This window comes from Eubalaena glacialis, chromosome 4 (genome assembly GCF_028564815.1).
Source record: "Eubalaena glacialis isolate mEubGla1 chromosome 4, mEubGla1.1.hap2.+ XY, whole genome shotgun sequence".
NCBI classification, from domain to species: domain Eukaryota; kingdom Metazoa; phylum Chordata; class Mammalia; order Artiodactyla; family Balaenidae; genus Eubalaena; species Eubalaena glacialis.
Genome location: NC_083719.1, coordinates 836637 through 853497, shown reverse-complemented (window position 1 = coordinate 853497; position 16861 = coordinate 836637). Strand labels below are relative to the sequence as shown.

The 16861-nt window shown below is 59.6% G+C and overlaps 1 protein-coding gene across 2 annotated transcripts; it reads left to right on the top strand.

Moving 5' to 3' along the window:
• The first annotated feature begins 3532 nt into the window (after positions 1 to 3532).
• CLPTM1L (CLPTM1 like) lies at positions 3533 to 16524 on the top strand. Of its 2 annotated transcripts, none has more exons than XM_061189103.1 (17): positions 3533 to 3741; positions 4129 to 4229; positions 5236 to 5425; positions 6925 to 7070; positions 8193 to 8271; positions 8561 to 8678; positions 8889 to 8983; positions 9483 to 9567; positions 10506 to 10609; positions 11523 to 11588; positions 12560 to 12610; positions 13397 to 13479; positions 13969 to 14003; positions 14507 to 14562; positions 14643 to 14687; positions 15403 to 15518; positions 16022 to 16524. In XM_061189103.1, exons 1-17 carry the CDS (start codon positions 3580 to 3582, stop codon positions 16104 to 16106), a joined length of 1617 nt encoding a protein of 538 aa, XP_061045086.1. In that variant the 5' UTR covers positions 3533 to 3579; the 3' UTR covers positions 16107 to 16524. The 2 variants fall into 2 exon arrangements, with proteins under 2 accessions (XP_061045086.1, XP_061045085.1); XM_061189102.1 differs by having other exon boundaries at positions 6922 to 7070.
• Positions 16525 to 16861: the final 337 nt, after the last annotated feature.

Sequence of the window (16861 nt, the reverse complement as noted above, 5' to 3'; positions counted from 1 at the left end):
AACTGGAAGATAATAAAACAATATTCTTTAACATGCTGGAAGAAAAAATGCCCATCAACCTAGGATTATACACTTAGTGAAAATCTTTCAAAAAAGTGAAGGCGAATTAAAAAGAGTCGCATACGAGCAATAGTTGAGAAAATTTACCACCAGCAGATTGGCAGAACAAGAAATGCTAACGGAAGTTACTGAGGCTAAAGTAATAAACACCAGCTAGAAGCCAGGATACGTACACAAGAGCCAAGAGCACAGGTGTATGTACAGAAATAAAATGTATCTTTGCTCATTTTAAATTTACTTAAAATATAGTTCACTGTTTAAAGCAAAAATAACAATGGACTTGATTGCGTGCCTGGAAGTGAGGGGGTACGGAGGAGGTTTCTCCCCCTGATGGCAGCCCCCTCCCTTATCCTGGGAACCTGGGTCTGTGGCCTCCATCCAGGGCTGTCCACAGTTATTCATCCTCGGGGGCGCAGTGAGTAGTTCTTGGGGCCAAAAAATAAGATAAAAACTTAGGATCATACCAGGAGTCCGCTCGACTTGGGAATTACCATGAATGAAGTAAAGAAAGGCCCTTGGGCGGGGGGGGGGGGCTCCCTGCAGCCCTGGGCGCAGCAGCAGCTTCCCCTCTTTCTCCAGGTGACCCCACCCCGTGAGGAAACAGCGCAGAGCACCGGCTGTGATGGCCTGTGTGGTGTGTGTGTGAGCACTGGAGTTCTGATCTCACACAGCGCCCGGGGGCTGACATTTGAGGGGCCCTGAGAACAAGCCTCACTCTGGAGGAAAGTGATTAGCATTCGAGGGACCCCAACCAAATGCCCACCCTCAACAGTAAGTTCTCCAGATATCACCTACAAACCAGCACCAGGAGGGCCGCTCAGAAACAGGAGAGCTGTTTTGAGTAACTTTCCAACACTGAGTATTTTTCGTGGGTGGAAAAGAGAACCCCGTGGGAGCCACATCCTCACCAGGAGGGCTGGGCATCCGACACAGGGCGTGACCTGGAGTCTGGAAGCTGTGTGGGCCCCAAGCTCCCACACACCAAGGCCTTTTCATAGTTCCTGGACACACAAACAGCGGGACACCCAGCTCTGCGGGACGGTTCTCCTCCCTGCAGAACAGTAACTAGCTGCAACTGGAACAGAGTTCAAACTGGATCAAAACTCAGTCTGCGAGATTGGGAGAGGGATCTGAAGCTGCACCCCAGAGCCCCCCCCCCCCCGAAGCCCGGCTGTATCCTGACCTCTGGATGCCGTGAGATGCCCTGCCCTGGGTACCCCACCCATTCCCTCGTAGGCTCACACAACTGGAGCTGGCCTTTGTTCCCTGCAGACTGACAGGCCTATAGCATGCCTTCCTCCGCTGCACAGAGTAGAGCACCGAGGGCAAAGCTGCGGGGTGTGGAGCAGCCCAGCCCTGTAGGTGTTCCCCAAGTGTGGCAGGAGGACAGCGCATGACAGCTGAGGGCAAAGGGCTGGTAAGCCTGCTAAGGAGGATGGATTTTATACTCAGGGTAACAGGAGTCAGCAAAGGGTTTCCAACAGGAGGGCAGGTGTGCTGAACAGGGAGCAGGCTGGAGGGGAAGGTGGAGACGGGGGTCCAGCTACACCCTATTCCAATGGCTGAAGCCAACATGGCCACAAGAAGATGCTACAGGGGAGGGTGAGTACATGAGGGTGTAAGAGGCAGGGAAAAGTCTCCGATGCCCCTAAGTCTCTGACCCATATCCCAGGGGGGTGACCCAGAGCCACCGCTGTACTCTGCCCCGATGCCTTGCTCCTGGGAGGCCTCCATCCCTCCACCGTCTCTGCAGCAGCAAATCACTCTCCCATCTACTCAGCGAGCCCCCACCCCCTTCTCTGAAGCCCTGAGCAATGTATTGGGTCTTTAACAGCATCTACTGTTTCTATAAATGCTTAGCAATGTTTTTGATTGTGAGACAGAAGGAAAAGAGGAGAGGAGAGAAGTGGATGCAAACGCAAATGAGGATGGCACATTCTCCATCACAGAGAGCCGGCCACTGGGCATGGGAGGCTCCAATGAATCAAAGGTCCTGATTCCACGGACTCTTTAATGCAAACAGAAAGAGCACGTGCCCTTCCAGGGGCCAACTGGGCAGCTTTCAACAGGAAAACATGAGCACCATCAAGCCTGGACAAGGGGAATGAGTTCCCTCGCTCCCTGGAGCCCCAGCTGAGCTCTCCCGCTAGCGGGCGGGCAGCTGGCCCTAACAGGAGCTACTGAGGATCCGGTCCAGCCCCCAGCAGCCTCGGCTCCTAGGAGGCACTGGAGGGTGATTTTAAAAAAAAACAACTGTTCACATATTGAGATATAGGGAAGTCGTTCTGGCTTATACATGAATTAACTTGAATTTGATGCTAACTAAAAGAGCCTGTTTGTGGCCTGTCAAACATACATTGTACATCTGCTCTAATTATTAGAAAAAAAGGACACATTGACCATAAGTCAAGAATGTCCATGTTAAAAAAAAAAGATTAAATGGCGCTCTTTCTGGGACGCCAATGCTGGTCCTCCTTTGATGATAAGAAGCCCTACCTAGGCGCCAAGGCCATACTGATTCGCTGTGTACGTGCTGATCTGTTCTTTTTATTAAAACCTTAAAGAAATGTTATCTCTGACTTGTTTAATGTTCTTTGTTCTGACAAGATATAAAACTGTGCTGAAAATCATGCTTATCCGGAGCAGTTTCTCAGGGAAACCTGGTAAGCGGGCTTCTGGGCTAGTCCTCAGTTTGGCTCAAATAAAACTCTTTTCTATTTTTATTATAGATTGTTTATCGATTACTTTCGTTGACAAGGGCCTCGGCCTTTCATTTAGAAATGCTGTGTTCTTCTTCAAAGGCGCCCCTCTGGGGGTTCATATTTAAAGATGACGGAAATCAACACGAAAGGGTCGCTGACTTTTGTGAGCCTATTTCTTTTCTCTTCCATTTTTCACGTTGACATAACGCCAGACTCAGAAAGGCTGAGAACAGCGCACACTCCCTCCGCGTCTCCAGCCCGGCTCCTCCGCATTCACACGCCGCCTCGCCGTTTGACCCGGGGGCGAGGGTCCCTCCAGCTTCTCCGGTGGGGGCGGCGCTGGGGAGCCCTGCGCCCCCGCCCTCCCGACGCCCCCGCCCCATAGGTGCCCTCGGACCCGCCGAATTCCCAGCACCCGGAGCCCGCGGGGTACGCCGGGAGGACGGCGCAGGCGGGTGACGTCAGCGCCGCGCCACTCACGCAGGCGTGCGCGCGTGCGCGGCGGCGGGGGGGGGGGGGCTACGCTTCCCAGGGGGCCGCGCGGCGCGCCCACTTCCGGCGGGCGGCGCGGGCCCGGAAGCGGCGCACCGGCGAATCCCGGAGCGACAGGTCGGCGGCGGCGGCGGCGGCGGGAGCATGCGGGGAGGCTGGCGGCCCTCGGCGCGCGGCGCGTTCTTTCCCCGGCGTTGGCGGCGGCGCGCGGCGGCTCTCGCGTGAGCGGCGGCGGCCGGAGCGTCCGGCAGGGCGCCGGGCGGGCGGGCGGCGGGGCCTGCGGCTGCGAGGCGGGCCGGGCGGCGGCGGCGGCGGCGGCGGCGCCATGTGGAGCGGCCGCAGCTCCTTCACCAGCCTGGTCGTGGGCGTGTTCGTGGTGTACGTGGTGCACACCTGCTGGGTCATGTATGGCATCGTCTACACCCGCCCGTGCGCCGGCGACGGCAACTGCATCCAGCCCTACCTGGCGCGGAGGCCCAAGCTGCAGGTGAGCGCGGGGCTTCGCACCTGACCTCTGATCTCGGGCTGGGCGGGGCCGGGCCCTTCGCACCTGAACCTGACCGGGGTTGGGCTGAGTCCTCTCCTTCCCGCCCCCGAATCCTAAAGCTCCTGACCCCGCACGCTGGCCCCCGTGCCCCTCTTCACCCCATCACAAGGCGTCCAGAGTCCCTGTACCCCTGCCCCGTTCATCAGCCAGCCACACACTTTAGCAGGTTGTTCTTTTGCAGCAGGCGCGTCCTAGAGCCTCCTGTCACCGGGCGGAGTTGTGTCCCTTGGGGAGTTAAGATGCACCTTTCCCTGTGTGGCTGGTCAGGTCTCTGTGTGCTTTCTAACAGGGTCCTTGCCCAGCTGACTTTCTTGACGTCTGTTCCAGCTCAGCGTGTACACCACCACACGGTCCAACCTGGGTGCCGAGAACACCGTGGACCTGGTCTTGAACGTGGAGGACTTTGACGTGGAGTCCAAATTTGAAAGGTATGCTTGTGGACAGGGTGACAGGCAAGCGTCGTTGACGTTGAGATTGTTGACAGGTCAGCGTTCTGCACGTGAGGAGGGTACCATGGAGAGGCAGCATCACCGGCCGTCTCGTGCATGGTAGAGCGTTTTCATTGCAGGCGTGTGTGATACGCACACAAGCAAACTTTGTTTTACTTGAAAGTAGCAGATGCCGAGTTTGTCCTTTAGGAAGTAGCTTACCCAGCATCTGACAGCCGTGGGATACGGTGCGGCCCTGGGGAGCTTCCAGAGGAGTAGGGATTATGGTGGGGACTACGTGGGGAACAGAGCTTACACACGCAGTTTCCCACAGAAAACAACTTGTGTTTTCCTGGCAGTAGTGGTTCAGTTATGTCATCTAGAAGGGAAAAGGGAGGGGGACGGAGGGAAGAATTTAGCAGAAAATCATAATTAAGTGAAATGTAACTTTACAACAGAGCAAGCAGTATAAACGTTGACGTCTGTAGAGTGAGTTTTTGAAGCTGTATTTAAGCTATGGTTCTAGTTTCTTAAATTCTAGCAAGTTTAATTTTAAAGATGATGTGTTTGTCACAAGTTCTCTTCTTCCCTCTTGGTTGTCTGGGAGGTGTCACAGTGAGCACCGGGATGCGTGGTGTCTTGCAGGATACACATCCTCTAGCCGCCCGCCCATGGCCCCTCGGAGAGCTGCTACAGGGGCGGGGCAGGGGGCGGGGCACACACGTTTGGTGTTGGGCCCCTTAGCCTGTGACCTCAGCGCCCGGAATGCAGGCCTTTCAGCTTTTGGGCAGCTGCCGTGCTTTCAGGCTGTGTTCCATAAATGTGCGCACTCAGGACTTCAGTAACATCCAGGTAGCTGGGTTTGGTTTTTAGTATTTCTCAGCCAAAACTAGTTGGCTTTGGTTTGAAACAAAATTTTTAATAGAAATGTTTGCATGGTCTCTACTCTGTGTGCACACACAACATAATGTGTACATGGTTGAAATCATCATTTGTTTTGTTGCAGGACGGTCAATGTTTCTGTTCCAAAGAAAACCAGGAACAACGGGACGCTGTATGCCTACATCTTTGTCCATCACGCCGGCGTCCTGCCCTGGCACGACGGGAAGCAGGTGCACCTGGTGAGCCCACTGACCACCTACATGGTCCCCAAACCGGAAGAGGTCAACCTGCTCACTGGGGAATCTGCCACGCAGGTGAGTGGTGCCGGCTGAAGGAAACCTGCTGACCCCCTTGTAGTTCACACACACATGTCTGCATGTACAGTTTGCCTCTGGCGCTAGACTGACTGCTGGGAAGTGAAGCGATCAGATGTTATTGGCACATACGTTTTCAGCTCAGTAACTTCTCATGGGTTTGCAAATAAATTTATGTCAAATTAGTGACATGCAATTTAAGTAGTTCAGTGATTTTTGTGTTTTATTTTTTCTGATTGTGCCGTGTGGCATGCGGGATCTTAGTTCCCCAACCAGGGGTCGAACCCGTGCCCCTTGTAGTGGAAGCATGGAGTCTTAACCACTGGATTGCCAGGGAAGCCTGTTCAGTGACTTTCTTTACCCAGATTCCTTCTCAGGCCACAGGACCTCTCAGCCCCCAGGGAGCGTGTGTGCACCCCAGTGGGTCCAGGGCAGCCCTTCCGCAGAGCTCAGCTGCAGTCAAAACTTAGAGGTGGGGGACACTGCGCTGTGTGTGGGACAGGACAACGCTTGAATATTTATTCTAAGGATGTAACTCGAAGTTACGAAAAAGGTGTGTGTGCAGATTGTGTCTTGTACACCCATGGAAAGCTGTACGTACAGCGAAAGGCCGGAGATCACATACGCGGTCATTGCCGCAGTGGAGGGTGGGACAGAGAGATCCTGGTATTCAGGTCCGCGTTGAATGCAAGGGAAGTCATCCACGCCAGGGGCAGCAGCTTTCCGGGATGTGTCTGCAGCTGTCTCGTGTGTGTCCTTGGAAAGACCCCTCAGTTCTGTTCCCCTGGGGACCGCAGGACACTGCCTCATGGGCCTTTCTGGGGTGCCAGGCAGTGGTGTGAAGGGTGGAAGGAGTCTCTGGAACTTACAGGTGCTGAATAAACGTTAGCTATCGTTACTCCTTGGAAGGCTGTCTTTAGTGTAAATATTAGGGTTAAATTGTAGTTTTAGGGAGGAGATAAATATTAATATAGAATGACACGGTTCACAGAGCTTCTCAGTTAGATCTGAAATCAAGATTTCCCAGCCGGGCAGAGTTTGTTTCTGAGTTCTGTAGCTTTAGGCTTGTTCCCTAGACGTGGACATGCCCCTTTCCAGACAGCTGGGTGGAGCTGGTGTAGAAGCACCTCCCTTCAGCCTCCTTGCAGAGTGCGGGGCTCTCAGCTCCAGCACCTCCTGCAAATGTGCCGGAGGCTCGTCCTTCTCGGGATCCCTGCTCCGGACAAGGGCCCGAAACAGGAGGCAGTGAGATCCAGGACCCCATGGTGCGAAACAGCACCCCTTTGGCGTCTGTTGCGAGAAGGAAGTGCGGGTATGAGAGTCGGGGAGCTGGCAGCCGTGGGTCCTCCCAGGCCCCGCTGGCCCTGCTTACGGTTGCGCTCTCGGCTCGTGGGCTGTTCCCAGATGAAGGTGCCAGCGCCCTGCTGCCTCAGACCCCCCCGGCCCCTCCCGCCCCAGCCTTGGTCTTTTCCCGCTAAGTCAGCCCTTACGTGTAGCAGCAGATCGAGGCTGAGAAGAGGCCAACAAGTGCCCTGGACGAACCCGTGTCTCACTGGAGACCAAGGCTGACCCTGAACGTGATGGTGGATGACTTCGTCTTTGACGGGGCCTCCCTGCCCGCAGACGTGCATCGGTACATGAAGATGTAAGTGCCGCTGGTCTGGCCGCTGAGCTGAGGCCCAGACGGTGGGAAGGCCACCGTAGTTCACGTTCACTTGCCCGGCTTTGCGCATCGCTCGTTCACTCCCTGAGCGGACAGCAAAGGGGTGACCTGGTGGGTGAGGGGTGGAGGGATCGTGGCCGGCCAGAATCCTAAAGCAGATGGGCCGCACCCGCATTCCTGAGCCCTGTCTGTGACGAGGGGCCTGGGGTGCTTCCTGAAGCACCCCAGCCTGTCCCTCCTCCCTGGGGGTCTTGCTGATCACGGCTGCCGCCAGGACATGGAAGGGAAACGATGACACGGCAGGCAGTCATCTTGCCCTTTGCTCTTGGCGAAAGCTGGAAGAGAAAATGGAGAGCCTTGATGAGACCCTGTCACTCTGCACCCTGCACAGGAGGTTCTGTCCTGTCTGCGTCCTGTTAGCTCTGACTCGATTACCTTTGCTTAAAAATTGATTGTTAGGTTGTTCTGTTCCCATCACTTGCTATCGTAAGCATGACTGTTAAAATTGACTGACGTAGATGATCTCGTGTCTCTACACTTCAGGGAGCCCCCCTGTGAGATCACAACGTGTCGCTGGGTCGTCACATAGCACCTAGAAATGGCTCTGATGAGAATTGTTTCCTTTTTCAGTTTTCAGTGGGTCCTGTGGTGGTGTCATGAGGTTTTCCCTTTTATAAAACTAACGTCTAATTTCTAAACACGTGATACATTCACACGGTTGAGGGTGTGAAAGGCACAGAAGGGTCATGGAGTGAAAGCCAGGCGTGGAGGGTAGATGGCTATTCACTTCTCAGCACGTCGCGGGCTGCCCCGTGTGGGCGCCCCCGCGGCCCCTTGCTTCCCCTCGCGTCCTGAATGGTGTCCCACTGTGTGCCTGGTGCCCACCTCCTTACCCACCTCCTCCTGGTGGCAGCTGTGCAGGGGAAGAACGTAGCTCATGGCGTCCCTGCTGCCCTGGGCAGGCGTGTCCTGGGACTGTTGTGACCAGAAGCCGCTGAAGATGCGGGGGGATGAGTTCTGTGAGGCAACCCCGCGTCTTGGGGCTGCCTTCAGTCCTGGGGGCACGGGAGCTCGCGGTGACCTTGAAACGGCTCCGACCCCCAGGATCCAGCTGGGGGAGGCGGTGCACTACCTGCCCATCCTGTTCATCGACCAGCTCAGCAACCGGGTCAGGGATCTCATGGTGAGTAGCCAGGGCTCCCTCGGGCCTGTGCTCGGCTCGGCCGCTCGAGTGGGCCCCCAGCTCCTGCCCAGGAGGCGCCAGCGCCTGGGGCTGTGGTCGCGAGAGATGCGTAGGGCCCGGGTAGTGGGCGGGAGGTCAGGGTGCCAGGGCTTCCTGGTGGGGGGGCGCCCTGCCGGTGCTGCGAGGACGGCTGGGACTGGGGCCCCACGGGAGGGGAGGGCAGGGGAGACTTGGCCTTGGGTCCGAGCAGCGTGCGTGGGGCTGGGCTCTCACGGCGCCCTCCCCGCAGGTCATCAACCGCTCCACCACCGAGCTGCCCCTCACCGTGTCCTATGACAAGATCTCACTGGGGCGGCTGCGCTTCTGGATCCACATGCAGGACGCCGTGTACTCGCTGCAGCAGTTCGGTGAGGCCGCTGGGCGGGCGCCCTGGGTTCAGGGGGTCAGTCCAGCCCGGGAGCCCCGGAGCCCGGCTTCCATTCCTCCTGTGAGATCGTCCCCCTTGAAAGGCCACGTTTGGCCCGAGGAGCTCTTCCTGCTGATGAGATGTCGCCTTGCCAGGGCTCTGGTGTGGGGTTGGCGGCGTCCGTCTCATGCAGGGTCTCGGTCCTTTGCAGGGTTTTCAGAGAAGGACGCTGACGAAGTGAAAGGGATTTTCGTCGACACCAACTTGTATTTCTTAGCGCTGACCTTCTTCGTGGCCGCGTTCCACGTGAGTGCTCCTGGGTCCTCAGCGGGGCCTGCCCCCCTCCCCCGCTCAGGAGAGGGTCTGCACCTCGTGCACCAACCAGTTGAAGGACCTGGGGCTTCGTCTGCTGCTTTTGGAAGCTGTTTTGAAAGCAAATCCAAAACCAGTGAGATCAACGAATGACTTTGCAAAATAAGCCTTTCCTTGTGGGTGGTATGGTGTGGCAGTTCAGAGAGTGACGGATCAGCCCTGCCGGGAGAATCCCTGTTAGACACAGCGGCTGGCGGCTGCTGGGGAAAGCCAGCCTGGGGGCTCGGGGTCAGGGGGCGGGGGTGAGGCCGCGAGGCACGGGCGTCAAGCTGCAGCCGGTTCCCAGGGCCTGGGAATTGGCCGCCAGTGAAGCCAGATCTCGCCAAAGCTGTGCTGGGAGACACGGGTGTTACTGAAAGGCCAGCATCTCAGGTCGAGCCCGGGCTTGTCTATACAGCTTGAGGGGCTCATCGCTGTCCTGTTTTCTTTGCAGCTGCTTTTTGATTTTCTAGCGTTTAAAAATGACATCAGTTTCTGGAAGAAAAAGAAGAGCATGATCGGAATGTCCACCAAAGCAGGTAGGTGCGCTCAGAACTTGCCCCTGTCCTCAGGACCTGTCCCACCGCTGGCTGATACAGATGGGTGATAAAGCTCGTTTTGAAACCTACAGTTTGTGATCACCCGTGGCCAACGTGGCTCTTGTTCGGGAGGAGCTTTTAGATCCCCTGTGCTAGCAACCCGGGAGGGTGCTGTCTCCGCAGTCGTGGCGAGCGTCACGGAAGCCTGGGACCATGGAGGGCAGGTGACACGGATGCTGGTTCTCAGTGCCCGTCTGTGTCGGTTCACAGTCTTGCTCGGCTCCCAAGCTGGGTCTCCAGCAAGAGACGGTTCTTTTCCTCCTGCGGAAGTGACACCCAAGTGGGTGGTCTGGGATGCTGGGTTGGCCCCCGAGTCCAGAGTCCGTGTCTCAGGGTCTTCTGTCCTGACCTCTGGCTTCCTTGGAGGGCAGGGTCCCTCGCTGAGCCCTCCTGCCCCCTCCTCTGGCCTTTTCAGGCTGTGGCACGAGTGGGGCTTGTGGGCCCCGGGGCCTGAGCTCCTGGCGGGGAGCGCCCTACAGGGAGTGTTTCCACGGCTGTGGCATCTCCTAAAGCACAACCTGAAAGGACGAAGTGCAGCTTGTAAAGGACAGATGCAGGCACCGCAGGGCCAGTGTGAAAGCAGGAGAGCCTGGGGTTAGGGTGCAGGATCCCTGTCAGGAACCCGTTTTCGTAGCACGCCTTCTGTGCCTTTTGTGCCTGTAAGTGTAACTTACACGCGTTCACCTGCCGAGGTTGCCTTCTGTTGGGTCCGTAGCCTTTTGTAATCATTTTGCATTTCCCGTCGCCGCCTGTGGTCCGCGGTTCCTTTTTAGTGGACAAAGCGGGAGAAGCGGTTAGGGAGCTGGTGCGCGAGGGGGCTGTGGGCGAGGCACAGCGGGGCAGTTCCCCGGCCTCAGCACAGCCCGGTTTCTCCCCAGTGCTCTGGCGCTGCTTCAGCACCGTGGTCATCTTCCTGTTCCTGCTGGACGAGCAGACGAGCCTGCTGGTGCTGGTTCCCGCGGGCATCGGAGCTGCCATCGAGGTGAGCTGCCCGCCGGGGCGCCGGTCTGAGCGCGTGTCTGGGGTTCCGGGGCCCAAGCGCTCGGCGCAGTCGGGACCCGTGTCACTGCCCAAGGAGCGGCCGCCGGCCCGGCAGCAGGGCGAGGGCGCGGCCGCCGCGGCTTCTCGGGCAGAGCTGCCGACGCCTCCACGTGTCTCGTGGCCCAGAAGCTTCAGCTTGTCTCGTCCGTCCGTGGGATGTGCTGACACGGTGGCTGAAGCCCGTGCAGCCCTTGCTGCGCTGGACGCCGTGCGAAGCAGAACGCGTGATGCAGGGGCAGTGGAGGGGGCGGCAGGCCTCTGGCACCACCCTGACTGGGACCCTCAGCCGTGGTCGTATTCCAGGGCCCCTGCCAGTGGGCACTGGCTCACACGGCTGTCGGGTTGGGGGCTGCGCTGGCACCGCCCATCAAGGAAGTGCTGGCGGGACCCCCCTCTGAGCACTAGTCACCATGCGGAGCCGACCTCACGGCTGTGGTGCAGGTGCCACTTTAGGGAGGGTCCTGGAGAGACCCGGCCACAGCAGGGCGTGGGGCTTGGGGTCCCCCGGGGAGCGGAAGGAAGGTGCCAGGGCGAATCTGGAGACAGGCGGGGTGGGGCGTCAGTGCAGGTGGGCTGGGCGGGGGACGGCCTGACCGGCGCCATCTCGGTGGTCCCGGGGAGGTGGTCGGGTCCACGTGGGCGGACAGACTGGGCGGGTGTGGGCTGGAGACCGGGGGGCCGTCCCGGGGCGTACCCGCCGGCAAGCGTGAGGAGCAGTGGTAGCTGAGTGGCCGGGCTGCGCTGGGGTGTGAGGGGCCTGAGCGGCCGACGCCCTGGTCAGTCGCCATCCGAGCCGCGGGTCCTGGCTTCTCCCTGGTCCTGGAACCTGACGTGTGGGGTTTTTAACTTCTCAGCTGTGGAAAGTGAAAAAGGCCTTGAAGATGACTGTCATCTGGAGAGGCCTGAGGCCCACGTTTCAGGTAGGGACCCAGCCGCGTCCTCTTGGGGATCTGTCACCTCCTTCCGCTTCTCCCAGCCCACCTTCTTCGTGTTTCGGCCAGTCTGCTCGTGCAGGTTGACTGCTGATGTGCTTCCTAGTTGCGTCCTGATGAGATGCAGGTCTCCGTGAGGGCAGGTGATCGTCACGTGGTCACGTTGCTGACCTTCCTACCCCGAGAGCAGGTTGTCACCTGCAGAGCAGCGGGGAGACGCAGGGGCGTCTCGGGGCGAGTGGGCGGGTCACCGCACCTCTCTGCAGCTCTGCCCACGAGCCTCCTCGGCTCTGATGCACCCGGGGTCCCCAGTCGTAGACCCAGCACCGAGCACGCTGCGCAGCACCGCCACCTCCGTGAGCAGACAGGACGCTGGTCGGCCAGGCTCGGGTGGTACTCGCCACTCCTGCGGGGGTGTGATGCCGCCGCGTGACAGCACAGTTGCTAGCTTCCCGAAGAGTTGTCCTTTGGTGTGGAGTTTCCTGGGTAGATGCGGGCGGGGGCTCGGGCGTCAGTGTGAGGTTTACGGTCGGGCAGCTCACTGCTTCCTGTGACGGGCCTTGGGGTTTATGACGCTCCAGGTTTCCAGGTCAAAGGCAGGTCACTCGCAGACGGGGTGCAGCTTCCCTTGATCTGAGTCAGCCTGGTGAATCCACTTTGATTTAAGAGCAGTGTCTTCCCTGCGGAACTCCACGGAACTGGGAACAGGAAGCAGCGCGGGGAGTGAAGCGCAGGTTGATGGGCCTGCTTCCGCCTTGTGTCCCACGCGGTGGGGCTCGCGGGTTGCGGCCATCGGGTCCTCTGCGCCCCCGGCTCTGAAGCGGGGGGGCTGCCACGCCTGGGCTGAGCGTTCCTGCCTCTCAGCCTGCAGCCCGGTCCCTCCTGCCATGGCAGCCAAGCTGAGCCCAGATGCCTGCCTTGGCCGCGATGTAACGTGGTTGTATTGAATTTCGTTGCAGTTTGGTACTTACAGTGAATCTGAAAGGAGAACGGAGGAGTACGACACTCAGGTGAGCGGTGGTCTGGGGCACGCGTGCCTGCCTGGAGGTGGTGTCCTGGCTGCAGCCGTCCCCGTGGAGAAACTGTGTCCTGGAGCCAAGGCCCCCAGGGAGCCGGCCTGCCTGCCTGGGGTTTCTGACCCGGGAGGGAGCCCAGGGGCTTCCCTGTTTCCCAGCCCCTGCAGGCGCCCGTGCTGAGTGCTATACCACCGGGAGATGGCTTATTCCCGGTGGGTGGGGCTGCGAGCTGAGCCTCTGTCCCTGAGACGTGGTGACCCCACAGGCTCTGCGTCCTAGGCCATCGGACTCCCCTTGCCGAGGGGAGCTGTGGTTTTCATTTTGATTTAACACACGTTTCCCGAGCAGGAATGCTTTTATGTTCTGGTTTAATGGGCATCGACTGCATCCCAGTTTTTATTGGGTTTTTGATAAAGTTCAAATCAGAATTAAGGGTGATGCACTGCGTTAGTTGGAAGGCAGCCCTAAACTCGGAGTTCTGGGAGCATTTCTACAGAGTTCTTTCCAAGACATTTAGTCATTGCTCTGCCCTGGGTTGGTCTGTCAGTTTGGCTGTTTTTCGCGGGCCGGTATTGTTACTGTTATCTCTGCTGTGCGGTCTTCATGGTGGACGTTCTGTGGGGTTTGCACAAATGCTCACCGACACACATCCTCCATACAGACTAGCTTCGCTGCCCTAAACGTCCTGCGTGTTTTTCCCTTTTTGTTAGCGAGTTCCATCAATAAAGTTTCCGCAGGTTTGATGGTGGGGTCTTACTGGACGTTTTCTGTTCCCCGTAGGCCATGAAATACTTGTCGTATCTCCTTTACCCTCTGTGCATCGGGGGCGCCGTCTATTCTCTGCTGAACGTCAGATATAAGAGGTAGGACGTCACGCCACTACTCTTCAGCCAGAGCCCAGGGTCCCTGACTGGGCCGGCAGTGGGGCCGGCACGGGGACGTCCCTGGGCCGCAGTCCTGGGCCCGCCCGCCGCTGCTTGCTCTGCGCGGCCCTCTCTGGTCCTTGCGGGGTCCGGAGCGCTCACGGGAGCAGGCCTCGGGCTTGAACACACTGCCCGGGGCCAGAGGGGCCGAGGCGTCCACGGGCATCCGTGGTTTCCCGTCTCACTGGAAGTCGTGAAGGAAAGTCCGTAGGTGCCGAGTCTCTGCCCTCACCTTGGTGAGGGCTCCTGGGAAGCCGCTCCCCGTGCAGGTCGCCCCCGGCCAGCCCGCAGCGTCCCGGGGCTGTGGGGGGCAGACCCCAGCCCTGGTGCTGGCGCTGGAGGGCGTGCGGGCGTGTGTGGGGCTCGGCGGTTAGCAGAGACCAGCGCCGGGGCCTGCGGCCTCCGCCATCACCCGCTCCTCCCTTCCAGCTGGTACTCCTGGTTGGTCAGCAGCTTCGTCAACGGTGAGTCCTGGGTCTCCCGTCTCAGAGACAGCGTTTGCAGCGGGTCACTTTGTCCCACCGCTGCGTGGCCCGGTGTGGTGAGAGGTCCCCGTCAGGCCCCGCCCTGCCCCGTGCTCTCCTCTCCGGGCCCCGTGTTGCCTGCTGGGCCTGCGGGACTGGCCGTGGGCGGTGTGCTCTCCGTGGGATGGTTGGGTGCGGGCAGTGAACCCCGCTGTCTTAGGGCACCCCAGAGCTCCAGCCCCCAGCCCTGTGTCCTGGGAGGAGCGCCCGCCCACTGGGCTCGCCCTGACCGCGCTGCCGCTCTGCAGGCCGACAGGGCCGGGCTCGCGGGCTGCCGCGTTCACCGGTGTGGACAGGGGCCCTGTCTCAGCCCCGCGGGCGGGAGGCGGGTGGTTCACCGCAGGACGGGGCTCTCAGGCGTGGGGTGTCAGGTGGTTGTGAAGCCTGGGGGGCGGCCGCAGGCCCGAGCACGGCACGTCTCCACGCCGCGTCTGTCTCCTCAGGAGTCTATGCCTTTGGCTTCCTCTTCATGTTGCCCCAGCTCTTCGTGAACTACAAGGTAAGACGCGTCCCCGCGTCCCCGTGCCGCCCCCCGCGTCCCCGTGCCGCCCCTGATGTGCTCTGTCTCCCTGTCCCCAGATGAAGTCGGTGGCTCACCTGCCCTGGAAGGCCTTCACCTACAAGGTCAGCGCCTCGCCTGCACAGGGCCCTCGGGGACTTGTCGTCAGGCTGGGCCATGCATCAGGCGGCCCTTCTGTAGAACAGCGTCAGGGGCTCCTTTAAGACATAGAGTGCCCTGCGGCGACTCTGAAAGGCCACGCTTCTTTGTCACAGCGGCACAAGGTGTTCTCCGAGTTAGAGCCGTGCTGCTTCTTGCCAACACGAATCAGAGAGCAGGCAGATGCCCTTGACCCGGTGGCCAGTGTCTGGGGTGCTGGGTCCGTGTCCACCCAGACGGCGGGTCCAGTTTCCCGGGGCCGGGCTGGCCGAGGGCTGTCTTGGTGCGTCATGGCCTGTCCCCCACACACAGGCGGGGACCACACGGCCCTCCGGTGCTGTTGGCTGTGAACTAGAGCGAGCGGCATTGGGGTGGGGGAACGGTTAGAACATCCTCCTGTCTTCGGAACCGACTGGCCGTTCTCGGGCAGGCCGGCACCGTGATAGCCAGGCTCCCGGGTGGTGCTCCTGGGTCCCGTGTGCGGAGAGCAGGTGGGACGCTGGGCCTTGGGGTCTGTGCAAGGGGGTACCCTGGGCGTCAGCCCTCCCCCCCCAGCTGGCTCCTGCTTCATGTGGTGGCTCTGAGGTCACTGTGGGCGGCGCGAGTGCAGGGACGAGACCGCGTGCCTGGGTGGTCCGGGTGGGCACTGGGGCCCTGTCTCACGGCCTCGCCCGCCCGCAGGCCTTCAACACCTTCATTGACGACGTGTTCGCCTTCATCATCACCATGCCCACCTCCCACCGGCTGGCCTGCTTCAGGGACGACGTGGTGTTTCTCGTGTACCTTTACCAGCGATGGTGAGTGCCGGCCTGAGGCGCTGCTGCCCCAGTGGACTCGCTCGGGCCGCAGACCCACGCCTGGTCCTGCGGGGAGAGATTTGCGGGTGGCGGATGGGGCCTGGCGCTCTGGTGCCGGAGCGCTGCTTTCTGTCTGATTCGATCGCCCCTCGAGCGCACGGCTCTCCTGCGGCGGGAGGGTCGCTTGCAGCTGCTGTTCAGCGGAGCCCGCCGGAGGAGCTGCCTCAGCTCGGTGCTGCACGGCGGGGGCCCGGGCTCAGGTCCCCTGTGGACGTGTCCCAGCCCTGCCTCTCCCTGGCCATCACTGTCCTCGTCCTCTCATCGGCCTCGAGAGCAGAGCTCTGGCCTGACCATCACAAGAACGTTAGGAGGGCACGAGGCCAACCCGCACGCACCTCTCCCGTGGAGAACCGACCGTCCGGGTCTTGGCCGTCGAGTGCCCAGGACACGCGCATGCGCCTGTCCAAACCAGCTGGCGTGACGCACGCGTGGTCTCGTTGCAGGCTTTATCCCGTGGATAAGAGCAGAGTGAACGAGTTCGGGGAGTCCTACGAGGGGAACCCCCAGCGGAAACCCCACGCAGACTGAGCCCGACCCTGGCTGCTCGCAGCCGCGCGGAGGCTTTGGTGGAACCTCCTGACGTCACGCCCCTGCGTTGCCAAAACCCCGAATGTCCCTCACGTCCCCGGGTTCCGACACGCTGTGTCCGACGGGAGCTGGCAGCCCGGCAGCCCTGCCGCCGCCGCCCGCGTGGACGTCTGTCCGGTGGCCATGGTTGCGGGAGCGTCCGGTGCTGGCGGGGGCTGCGCCGTCACTGCCCTGCCCCCACCCGGGGGAGTCGTCTCGGGGTCTGTAAACAGTCCTTGAGGGGATATCAGACGTCTCTGAATCCATTCCGTGCAGACTCTGGGATCAAATGGCTTTTTTCCTTTTTGTTTAAAATTTGACTATTTTAAGGCTTAATGTATGTATGTTTCTATTTTAAAATAAATTTCTCTGGCTGTAACACTTTTTTTGATCTGGTATAACATGTAAGGTTTCAGATGCTGGCGTTTACCCCATTCCCGGAAATGAACGTGTGATGTGGTTTGTCCATATGTTTGTTAAAAGGAGCAAATTTAAAGAATCTCTCAGGCCAGGACTGTTCTTAAAATGCCTGCGTCTGGTATTGAAGCCTAAGTCATCACAGTCTTGAGGGGTCAGGTGGATGGGGTTTTGTTAGAGAAACGCCCTGGGTAGCGCAGAGGGAGAAATAGGGCAGGAAGGCGTCTTCCCTGACAGGACAGGGAAGGGCGAGGTCTGGAGGGTGCCGGGACCGAGTCACGTTCAGTGAGGTTAGCTCC

Bases quoted from the DNA above. Each gene is read 5' to 3' on its own strand.
- CLPTM1L (XM_061189102.1), top strand. From the start codon at position 3,580: ATGTGGAGCGGCCGCAGCTCCTTCACCAGCCTGGTCGTGGGCGTGTTC. The intron at 5,426-6,921 runs GTGAGTGGTGCC...CCTTACGTGTAG, and splicing joins CTGGGGAATCTGCCACGCAG to CAGCAGATCGAGGCTGAGAA. The intron at 14,004-14,506 runs GTGAGTCCTGGG...CTGTCTCCTCAG, and splicing joins GGTCAGCAGCTTCGTCAACG to GAGTCTATGCCTTTGGCTTC.